The sequence below is a fragment of the Dermacentor variabilis genome, chromosome 2 (assembly GCF_050947875.1).
Source record: "Dermacentor variabilis isolate Ectoservices chromosome 2, ASM5094787v1, whole genome shotgun sequence".
Classification (NCBI taxonomy): domain Eukaryota; kingdom Metazoa; phylum Arthropoda; class Arachnida; order Ixodida; family Ixodidae; genus Dermacentor; species Dermacentor variabilis.
The window spans coordinates 243,878,101-243,890,368 of record NC_134569.1 but is presented as its reverse complement, the minus strand read 5'-3'; the positions used below and the strand labels follow the sequence as shown (position 1 = coordinate 243,890,368).

The following is a 12,268-nucleotide window of genomic DNA, read 5'->3' as shown; positions in this document are numbered from 1 at the left end:
ACCTAACTTACGTTTCTTTCTTTTATTATTATTATTACTGTATCATTATTTGAGATTACAAGTACGTTATCTTAGTAAACAGAGGTAGAGCAAGCAAGAATCGGGAGAGAGCCGTCCCACCCTGTGGAGGTGGGTGACCAGCAAAGCTGTTTAGCATGCGACGCAGAGGTGACACACAGAGTTTTGAACAAAGGAACGAATTAATTTACCGTGATTTTGATACACATTCGCGTGGATGACGGGACCACCACCCCGAGGAGCCAGGAAAACCAGGCACATTTCGACGAGACTGCCACCACGGGAGAGCGGAAGGAAAGAAAAGTGGATACGCAAGTGCTTGGAATGGCAACAAAGAGAGGACGGTGAAAATGGAGGAATGGCCTGTTCGCATCACTCTGCTGAGCAGTTGTACCTCTGCCTTATGGGGCTATGAGCCATTGCATTTTTGCTTGCTTTCAAGGGTATGCGCTGCTGCTGATGATGATAGATGCTTGTTTTGAGCTTGTTCTTTATTGAAACATACGCTGTTCTGTACATTGTATACGTGATTCTAATGTGTGTATGCACTGTTTGTTTCACTTTGCTGAGTGCTTGTAGCCTTTGCATTACGACGTAGATGAACCATGGTAATTTTGCTTGCTTAGGGGAGGGGGGGGAGGGTATGAGCTATTGCTGATAATGATCATTTCTTTTTGACGGAGGACAAAAATACAGTCATCGACGAATTTTTTGGACTCCAAAAATTCTGACTTGATGGATATTCCAGATTTCATAAAGGCACCGTCAGGATTCGCATAGAGCTAATAAATTTTCGTGACCGATTTTTCAGACGAATTTAGGCCCCAAAGTTCAATTTTCCAGACTATATCGCTCCTTCTGAGCCATGCTACCCGATTTTGGGGGCCGCTGTGTTGGATTTCCTGCTGGCTTGGTCAGGCTTGATTTCCAGTGGCCCACTCTGTAGCCTCCAAGATAGGGAGGCGTACGCTTTCATTAGAGTGTGGTACATATTCTCATGTCGGAGGCCATAACCGCTCTTCCTTGGTTGACAAAAAAATGCTCCAGGGGATAGTACTTTTTCTTGTTTCGGTCAGCACTATTATCACAATATTAATGGGAGATAATTTTTATTTATTTATTTAACATTTCGCTTGCTGTTTGCGCAGGGTGTGTCTACAGAGCAAGTGGGTTTCGGAGACGTCGCATCTTGTGTGTGTTTGTCTGGCTTCACATTTGTGTGATTGCCACCACCTCGTGTGCCTTCGTGAGAACCAAGTGGCGCAAAGAAACATGGCTCGTTTCTTCAATCTCCATGGTGATCTCCAGCAACAGAGATCACCAATGTGATTGCCAACGCGGTGATGCTCTTGTCAGACTGTATACAGAGACAACATCACCCTTGCACAAATCCAAGCAAATCTGATCACCTTCAAGTGTACTATGAGGCAGGGCATTACAGTTGAATCCCGCTACAACAAAATTAACGATGGGCGCGAAAAATTTTGTTGTCGCGAAAACTTTTTGTTTTGCTATTATCAAATACATAGGTGACACATGACTCACTGATGCAAAAAGCAAGCTTTAATTCCAAAAATCGGTCAGCTTAGCTTGGTTGCGCTTCTTGCCAAGCGATGGCACAACACAACACTCGCATGCCGCCAGCACAGCCATTGCCTCATCGTTGTCCTGGGACCCGATGCAATGCCTGATTGTATCGATTGCATTCATGACCTGCAATGTAGTCGTTGGTTCAGGCTCCTAATGTGCAGCTGTTTCATCTTTGTCTGACGAAATACAGTCTTCCCGGACACTGTTCACGATTTCTTGGTCTGTCAATTCTATGTGCACCACCACGCACGAGTCAGAGCTTGGATTTACTCGTTGGGATGTATATCGGCGGGCGAATCTCCACTTTCCTGCACGCAGTTGCGACTTCATCAGATGGCGATGAAGTCTCCATCGCCACCTGCGTTTTCAGAGTCTGTAGTCTTGGCAGCCGGCACAGTGAACCCAGCATGGCGGAAGCAGTTGCAGATTATGGCGTTTCTCATTGTGCACCACATAGCGGCAGTCATTTGGAGCACCATAAAGAGGTCCACTTTTGTTTCGCGGCCCAACTGCATGTTCAGAAGCAGCTTTTGAATAAAGCACTCACGGTAGGAGGCCCGCTTGAGGCTCTGGATGACCCCTTGGTCAAAAGGTTGAATGATAGAGGTGCAGTTTGGTGGGAAAAACTTTAGCTGTATGTTTTCCAGCTCGGTGTCCTCTATGATGTGGGCAGAACAATTGTCTAAAAGTATACAAACCTTTCGGCCTGGCCTGCCCATGTCCTGGTCGAAGGCTTCGACCCACTCTCCGAAAAGAGCTCGGGTCATCCATACCCGAGTGTCAGCCACGTACTTCACGGGAAGGCTCCAATTTCCTTTGGATCAGCATGGTTTGGCACTCTTTCCGGTGATCAAAAGTGGCCGCTTTTCCGAACTGTCCATATTAGCGCACAGGAGCACGGTTATTCTCTTCTTACTGTGCTTGCCTCTGTGGCAGCACAGACCCTTAAAATCCAGGGTCCTGGTGGGCAGCATCTTGTAGAAGAGCCCAGTTTCATCGGCATTATAAATATCCGATGGTGCGTAGTCTTTCAGGATGCCTGCGAGGCTGGCTGACATCCACACACTGGTGCAGTTACTATCCGCCGAAGCGGCTTCACCGCACAGAACTTTGCTGATGATGCTGATGATGTGGCTTGAATCTGTTCAGCCAACCTACGCTCGTCTTGAAGTCATCTATTCCTAGCATGCAGGCATTATCCAGTGCTTTATAGCCAGTAAGGGCAATTTTCTTGGCCCACGTCTCCACGAACCAGCTGTAAACTGCCTTTTCCAAGGCCTCGTGCACTGGCTGAGTTACTTTCTTGTGCTTTGCTGACGTCCCTGAAGATAGCGCTTTGGCCATAGCATCCTTGCTCTTCAATATTATCGAAAGAGAGCTCACCAGAATTCCAAATTCTTCTGCGATGACTGACTTTTCCTTTCCGGCTTCAGCCTGGGCGATAACTCAAGCCTTCTCTTCTAGCGACAATAACTGGCACTTCCTTGTCAGCTGCAACGTGCTTCAGCTGACAATCCAACAGCTTCGAGAGACAATGACCAAATGGCGTGCAATTGTTCGTTGTTAAGCGTGCATCGGCCAAATGCCTCATCGCGCCCTACCGGGATTTGACGTCGCAACCACAACTTCCTATAGTAGTTGGTGTTGTACACCGGCACCATTTTCACGAACCTTTGTAGAAAATGTATAATTGGAAATACTATAAAAATAAGATTATTGTGTATATGTTACTTGTATGCGCACCATTTACTTAACCAAGATGACCCAAAACATTTTCTCAGAGCTCGGGTGCTTTTCCATAAGAGCGCGCTGTATCGCCATCACCAATGCGGCATGGCAGCTGTCTGTTTTGTTTACGTTGTGTCATGGCCAGAGCAGCTCCAGTTCGTGCCTTTTTTTTTTTTCTGTCAAGGTCGATGGTTTGTCAAGGCATGAAAAAATTTTAGGGGTTTATATGGGCTACAGTTTAAATAAGTTTGTGCACGTCTGCTCCGTAAAAACTTTGTTGAAGTTAAAATGTATCTGCGAAGTAGTTTGTTTTGAAGGGAATTTTGGTGCTTTATGTTCTATGGGACATTGACGGGGGATGAAAATATCTTCGTTGTGGCTAAAATTTTGTTGAAGGGCACTTCATTGTGCCAAGATTTCACTGTATTAGAGATTTTTCTAAGCCTCCCTAATCCTAATAAATGTTATTTTTTTGGGTGAACGAGTTTTTTGGACTGTTAGATCTTGGACTATTTTTCGGTCCCCATGAGGTCCAGAAAATCGGTTGGCGTCTGTACATGGAACCATAGCCATATATAGCTTCACTGTAAAAGCATTACAAACACCTGACATGGGCCCACCCTTCCATAAAAAATTACAGCAGAACCCTTCTCACAATGACTGTCAATGGTAATGCGATTAGCATTCAAGCAATGTAGCGACACACCACATTGCTGTAGTCACGGTTACATAAAATCTGTAGCACTCATTCCGAGAGTTCTGTGGCTTACGCTACTTTATCGTAAGAAGCCAACAATCATAAACAGAAGCATAACTGCGAGTCGGCCTAGTTGGAACAGATCCATTTTTACAAAAAACTTTTTGTGCGCAAAATAAACAGGGACAAAGAAGAGGAGCAACACAAGGACGAGTGCTTTCTAACTCATTTATCTAACAATGAAACAGAAGGATGACGGATGCATTTTTCCTTTAGTTTTCCACAAGTGAAGGACGTGTGAAGGAGGTGGGATCGATCCCCACCTGCGACAAGTTGTTTTTTCATCCACTTTCAATTCGATTAATTTGCAATTTCTTTAATTCAATTAGTAAGTACAAGTAATTCCCCTGTGTTTTTCTTGGTGTCTATGTTTGTTGGCTTCTTATGATATGAATAATAAAAATTGGGCCCCTCAGTTAACCCCCTTTCTTCTTCTTCATTACACTACTATATGCAACATACACTGTCTTCAGAATTGGCTTACCGTATTGACTCGCATAATGGTTGCACATCTTTGTCAAAAAATATTGACGCAAATTTAGGGGTGCGTGATCATTACGTGGGTTAAATTTCTCGCAAATAGAAAACTTTTTTTTTTCATTCCGCATTTGCTGTGGGATGACAACAGGTCAACAAATAGGCGGCTGTTGTTGTAACAGTGCAGGACATCAAAACGAAAATGGCGGCCAGCAGAGCAAGCCGAACACGCCGAACGCGATTTTTTTTCTTCTCGTGAGTACATTACTCGCATTGAAACAGTTTCTTCTGTATCAGTAATGAATAATATCGTTACTATCAGCAAGTTTGTGGCAATAACATAGCCATGACCATTTTGAGGGGACAAAAACAGAGATGGGCGCACTTAACTGCCAGTGACATAGAAGCCCATGGGGGGCACGCTACAGAAACTGCAGCATTTGTCTTCACTACTATCTTAATGCATTTCCGCTAAGGGTGGGTGAATATCTTAGCTGTGTTACAAGCGTCGGCACATGAATAGTCTACGCTTCTAACGTATCAGTGTAAACGTGGTACTAACGTTGCCGCTTGCGATTTGTTGCGTGCCTACGAGTGCAGACGAGAAGAATCGAAAGGTGCCTTTTTTGTTGTTGTTGACCACAACCATTATAAAGCCTACAAATAATAAAGCCAAGGCAAGTTTCGTTGTAGCTTTTTTTTCATGGAAGTGCAGAAAGGGATGAAAGGGATGAAATGGGGCATCTGCTTAAGAATGTTTGGTGCGTGCAGACCACTTGGTATGTCTTGAAGAGTCATTCGCGTAGCATTCGACAGATGGTAAGCACGATCATTATTAGCTTGACTTGGCACATGACATATCACTATGGCAAGTTCGGGGTGCGATGATTGCACGGAAAAGAAAAATTGAATTTTGATGACAAAATTCAGGGGTGCCATCATTACGTGAGTGCGATCATTATGCAAGTAAATACGGTACTTTAGTGAGGTACTCGCTTGCCAGGGGCCAAGGTCACTCATTAGCTTGACGGCATGGCAATTACTTTTTGACGAATATGCAGTGAGGTCGATAAAATGGCAAAGGCAGTGTGATGATGGTGGCACAAGGACAATGAGGTGGGAATAGTGTGACGTCGACAGCGTGACGCCAATGGCATGAGGACAATGGTTGATGACGATGGTGTGGCTATGACGGTAGGAAGACAACGGGATGACAAGCTGGAATGACCACGATGGCACTACCGTGGCAGCACGACCACGGCAGTGTGACAACAAATGCATGATAGCAACTCTCTGATGACCACATAGTGATGAAAATTGCATGACAATAATGGCGTAATCACGATTGGATGACAACAGTGTGGTTACAACAGAATGATGGGGAAGAAATGTTGTCAACGGAGTGATGAAGGCAGTACGACGACAATCAGATGATGTTTCTGAAGTGATGACGATGGTAAAACAACAGTGTCACGACGAGAGCATGACTACAATGGTATGACGAGAGTGGAATGAGGAAGTGGGATGGGTCAAAACGCCTTAAGTAGGCAAGGAATGTTGCTCATATTAAAGAAATACACACTTTATAACACAGAGATATGGCAGCAGTATAGAGTGACTGCAGTTAGTGACTGAACAGGAGCATCAATAGACAACAAAAGTACAACAGCGTAAACAGTGCCAAAACAGCATTTCGAGTTTGGCTTGTTGCTTTTTCATCATTGCAGAGGAACAGCTGAGAACTCTGACGAAGACAAAGAGGGCCACAAACAAACGCACAGCACGGTAATGAACGAGAAGAAAGGGGGTTAACCAATGGGCCCAATTTTTATTAATCATATAAAATGCACTGTGTGTATCTATGTTTCTCTTAGCATTCATCGGAATCCTGCCCTGTTCCTTTGTAATGCCATAGCAGTGACAATAACCCAACAGACAGCATTTACTGAAAAGTTTATGAACACTTTTGTAGCAAGCACCCGACATACTCTGCAATGATAATTTAAGCAGTTTTAGGTATGAATGCAATGTGTGCGGTATGTTAGCTTTTGGAAGCCATAGTTTGCACAGTTGCTGTTCTTACACAAGCTTAGCTGTGTTTGAATGGTTTGCAGAGAATGGTAAGTACATTGTGGGAATGTGGCAGAAGTGCATAAATGTTAGTATCGTGGTACACACTAGCCAGCATCTTCAAATTGACTACCTGGCGCACTAAGTGATCCACGGTCCCGCCCTCTGTCACATGGTACCTTAAGTACACTGCCCTGATTCATCAAACACTGTTGTCCATCCTCCGGACAAATAAATGTGGCATGGTTCCGTGCATTCAGTTCTGGCTGAGCAAATGCATTCTTCAGTGAGTGTGGAATGTTCTAATGATGGGGCGTCTCTAGGGGCAACCTCGCCGATCCAGGATGTAGGCATGAATGTGCTCACCCGTTTGACTGCTGCAGGGTTTCCGAGCAATGTGCGAGAAAGGGTGCCTGACTGGTCACAAGATTGCTGGCGTACGATTCCGGCTCGTTGACGGTGAGTAGGAGTACACACATACGCAAAAACAAAAAACAGCACTGCAGAGCAGTTGGTGGGAAAAAAAAGAATGTTTAAAAAAATGGAGAGAGAGAGAGAGTGGCATGTTAGGTGAGTTGGTAAAGTGGCATGATGAGGAATAAACAAGGTGAAGAAGGACACAGACATAGAGAAAGAATGGACATAACAGGCATGTACTTCGGCGTAGTTTTATTCAGGTAGTCTTATCCCAGTAGTCTCACATAAGCCTAGTAAAGCATAGCATTGTACAGCACAGGTGCACAACAAGAGAACAATAGAAACGGAGAAATACCTTTATTCATAGTCAGAGGAAAGACGCTGACTGGTGCTTCTCCATCGAACAGACCAAATGGCCGACGTGAGTCACCGAGGCCAGTAACACCCGCCATAGCGTAGGAGGTAGTGGCGATCTCAGAGATTGATTTTAGAGGGGGCAAGAGCAAGCAAAGCAGGGGGGGGGGGGGAGTAACTTGTTTATCTTTACAAAAAAAAAATAGGCTATAGCATATTGTTTACATATTGGTGCGTTTATATTAGGGGTATGCAAATATACTATTTTGAACCGAATAGGGATTCTTAAAATAATTACAAAAATTTGCCCTGCTTGTAAATGTCATATCTCTAGAGCACTTGACTAGGCAGTTTATTGCAAAGGATGTGGTGAACCAAAAAACTTCCACTTTTGCACACGACCCTTAATGTGCCATTTATTTTCACCTTATGTAAACTTTGTGTAGTGTAGAGTTCCTTCAAGACAGTGGGAAACATAGGCTAAAAAAATTATGCATGGCTGTGCTTTCGCAAACACCAGACACCAGTGGAGCTGGGGGAAGGCCAAAGAAAGTAGTGCCCAACCACACACAAGACACATGAGCGCCAGTAACGCATCCCTACGTCTTCCACCAAAGGTTTCTACTACGGCGTCCGTGATTCGCGTGGCCAAAGCAGTAGCAGACGCCGCAGTTGTCTTTACTCTGTACGGAGCGGCGCGCGAGGAGGACATCGAGGCACCCTAGCAGCCGCCGGAGAGGAACGCCCCTCCTCTCTCGCCTGACCACCCTGCCTTGCGCCCCACAGGAGAGGGCACGCATAGGGGCCGCATTCCTCGCTTGAGTGCACGCCACTCCCTTTCCCTCGCTAGGCTCCACCCACTCTCGCTGCATTGCTATGCTGCGTGATGCTATTTTTATACTCTGCTTTCACTCTCAGCTCACTCTCCGCCAGCTGCAAAGCCTGTTCGCAGCCCGAAGCTGCGAACATCAAGAGAAACCCAGTGAGATTCTAACAGCTCCACTGTAAAAGTTCACATAACGCTTTCGAGCACATGGTTAAGGAATATTTGAAAGGGTTGTATTTAATCCACACACATTTCACTTCGTGGACTAGTTTGGCAGAGTTTTTTCTACATGACCTTGGTGGCATTTGTAGTTATGTCAGAGCAGCTGGCTAAATTTTGGGCCACTTGTAAAATTCGCTCATAATGCTGCAGAGCACATGCATAATTTAGTGCAATAGCTGCAATAAACCCACCCACTTTGAACTTTGCCTACATATCGCCCATTGCGTGGCTTTTAAATTAAACAAACAGAAACAAGGTGCCTTGTTCAGTGACGGCACCGGATGAACATTGTAACCATAATCGTCAAAATATGACTACGACAAAGAAATGCCTTTTTTACCGAAAGATGGCCAGGTGATACACCCATTACTTCTGTCAGGTGCCATTTTAAAAATGTCTGTTGCCACCCAGTGTTTGAAAAAGAAAGAAATCACCGACCATGTATAACTATATGCTCACCGAAACTACAGTTAAAGGGACCAACAACAGATTTTCAAGTATTCCCCTTTTATTGACTCTCTGGAAAGCCTATATCTGAAGCATTTGTACCCGAAACAGTTTATCCAGGAAGTGTACAGAAATTTTAAAACATAATTTTTCTATCTGCGAAATGTCTTCTACTTTCTATATAGTTAAACCATGATATAACGAACTTCAATATAACAAAATTCTCAATATAACAAAGTATTTAACTTTTTGTAACCTCTTGTCCATAGAACACCACGTACAGTGGAACCGTGTTCGTATGTTTTAGGAGAAACTGCGAGAAAAAAACATACTAACCGGGAAAACATACGATCCCAAGTAACTGAAACAATTTGACAGCCTCAACAATTGTTGACATCTATGTAATGCGAAACGTCACGTGGATCGTTGTGGCCTGAGACGCCAACGCCAACGTCGAGCTGATGGGGCTCCGGCGGCCTGAGACGCATTTGTTTTTTTATTGCAGAGTGTTTTAAGAGGGCTACGGGAGACCGAAACAAAATTGAGCTGGTGAGCTATGCCGGATGCCACCGAAGTGAAAACTTGATGTCCACATCGCGCCTCCTGCAGCAGGGAACGGCGGTGCATTTGGATTATCACCTACTAAAAGCTTGCAATACACTACCAATGGCACTACGCACCATGGGCTGTTAGATAGCTGAAGATGCTTAGCGCGATAGATTTGGTGGCGAAAGCTGTGAATGTGGCGTGCGACAACCCAGGCACAGATTTGCTGGTACCGGAACAAGAAACTGTGCACGCTGTCGTTTTCACGTGAAGCAGGCTGTTCTCGATTGTGCGCGCCTCGTGTATTTTCTTGTGTACATGAGATCTAGTGGCCAGAAAACGTATCATGTGATCACAGTTTGGCGACGTACCAATCGTTGGTACTAGAAAATTGCTTTTGCTATGAATGTATGTAGTCGTCAAAATTGTCACTCCACATGCTTTAGGTGCGAGTGAAAATGTACGAGGCTGAGAGAAGAAAGATGACTTCACGAGCGATGCCTTCCCGTGCGAGCAAAGGGAAAAAGAGGGAAGGAAGCGAGCTCGCGGTAATGCGATCAAGCGCACGTGAGGGGGCGGCGTAGGGGGTAAGTTGGGCACGCATCTCAACCGTGGCTGCGCATGGCTGTAAGTGCGGCTGAGCACATACACAGCCGCGCACCCTGCTTTAGGGGTAATCTGCCACATGTGCAAAGAGTGGGCGTGCCGAGATGGCATGGCACCATGTAAACTGTCTTTCCCGCTTGTTTAGTATTGGAGGTTGCGTAATCTCGAGTTTTTGTGACCCATTTGAGCGAGAGGCAGACAAAGAAATCGCTCCCTGCTTCCGGCGCTTTTTCTGATAGCGTCATTCCAGTGCTGGCGATGCTATCAACTGCAGGGGCGGAGTGCACACAAAAGCATGTCTGGCTTCGCCTAATTCGCGTCGCCAATTTGAAGATATTGACACGTGTACTTGTTTATCTTTATCGGGTGACTGTGTTTCACTGCCTAACAAAATGTTATCGCATGGCGCAGGACGCGCTTGCATGTATCGGAAGTTTCTCGAAAGTTATCGATGGTCCTATCTGCTGTCTGTTGTCACTGAACCTTTTTTAATCTGATTTCATCATGCAACGCGAATGATGCAGAACTTTCTGGAAGACATGTGAGTCCCATCAATTGCTCTAGAACTTTCGATGACAATGACTGATGTATAAAAGCCGACGTGCTTGACCCGCTGATGGGATTTTCGACGATCGCCGAGTGTGTTCGCCCAATAAAATGCTAGTTTTGTTAATCACAGTTTTGCTGCCGTCACTACTACGTGACAATATTGTCAACGTACGTGGCATGAAACCGTATGGTTCGTTGCCGACTCCCAAATTTATCAAAATGAATTCTTTTCTTACTCAAATTTGCCTTTTTCGATTGGCCAATAATTCGGAAAATTTCGTGGCCCCTTTTTGTGTAAAAAAAGCTATCAGTAGGGTGTCTACCAACCGAGAAAACCGGGAATTCTCAGGAATATTGAGTAGTCTGGAAAAATTCAGGGAAAACTCAGGGAATTTGTGCCTGCATCAGGAAAAATTAGCTGTAATATTATTGAAAGGGTCGAAAGTTGCGGTAATCCTTGCTCGAGTAACAGACAGCAATCGTAATGAATCATCTTTGATGCCCTGTTGTCGGCTGGAGGAGTTGCCAGTGTACAGTCTACGACCAACTTTCCAGATGCCCGATAATTTGGACGGCTTCGCGGCACCACCACGTGCCCATAGAATCAATGTATCAGAAAGTCTGAAATTTCGAACGCAAGAATTCTTCGCCGTCCGTTTTCCGGACTTTTTGCCGTGACCACAGGTCCAAAACGGCATTTATCAAAGCCACCACCGCTGCCGTTTTAATTACCTCGCTGCCTCAAATCGGCGCTCTCGCACGCAGATCTGCTGGCAGCCGTAGCCACCACAGCGGCAGCGCTGCTGCTTTGATATGCCTAATACGTGTACCGACAAGCCTTCAGAGCGTTTTCGAATGTGCCTGTGGCGGTTTGAGCCCTTAAGGGCACTAAATGACATGCATCTATTTTTCCCAACTGGCTGATTTTTCGGACGTTTTTGCGGCCCTTAGGAAGTTTGAAAAATTGGGCGTGGACTGTGCAACTGACCAAGAAGAGGCTTCAAATTGTCCGTGGGGCAAACAAGTGGCAGAAAGAGGACAAGAACAGAAATGACCTACACATTGAGGAATGAACAGAAAAGAAAGCGTGCCGCCCCTGTTTTGAAGAAGCTTGAGCTCAAAAAACAACATGTTGGCTGATGCCGAGATGCAGGTGTCCTTCATCCAAACCAAAATAAATTCTTTAAAGCAGTGAAACACAACACTGAGGCATCTTTCACAGGCTGAGAGTATTTCAGGGCAGTTGAGGTTGACTTACGAGCTGTTTAGAGAGAATCTCAGTTGTGACAAAGTTCAGGCCTCATACCACTGAGCTTGCTATCAGTTGATAGAAATAGTTCACATTCGAAATTTGCTTCTGTATTCTTCTCCTTTTTATTCGTACTTAACAATGCCTGGCTCGATTTGCAATTTTTTTCAAAGACATTTTATTTGCTGTGCATTTTACTAACCCCTCCCTTCTATTCTCTTTTTGAATAACGTAAACACTACTCCTTAGTATTCAAATCGTACTAAGTCGTTTGCTTTTTATTTTTTCATGTGCTTTCTAGAGAGTGACAGCATCGGGCGATATGGTTTCAGCCAGTCTTGACATAAAACATAGTTCTGCATCACTCAGGGAATTTTGCAATGGCACCCAGGAAAAACCTGGAAAACTCTGG

General features: G+C 44.9%; 1 protein-coding gene across 1 annotated transcript in view; it reads left to right on the top strand.

The window, feature by feature from the left end:
• Positions 1-12,268, top strand: part of mEFG1 (mitochondrial translation elongation factor G 1) — a 179,083-nt gene that overhangs the window by 150,766 nt on the left and 16,049 nt on the right. Inside the window, exon 16 of the mRNA XM_075682792.1 lies at positions 7,024-7,099. Coding sequence (XP_075538907.1) covers positions 7,024-7,099 — 76 coding nt within the window. The remainder of the gene's footprint in view (positions 1-7,023; positions 7,100-12,268) is intronic.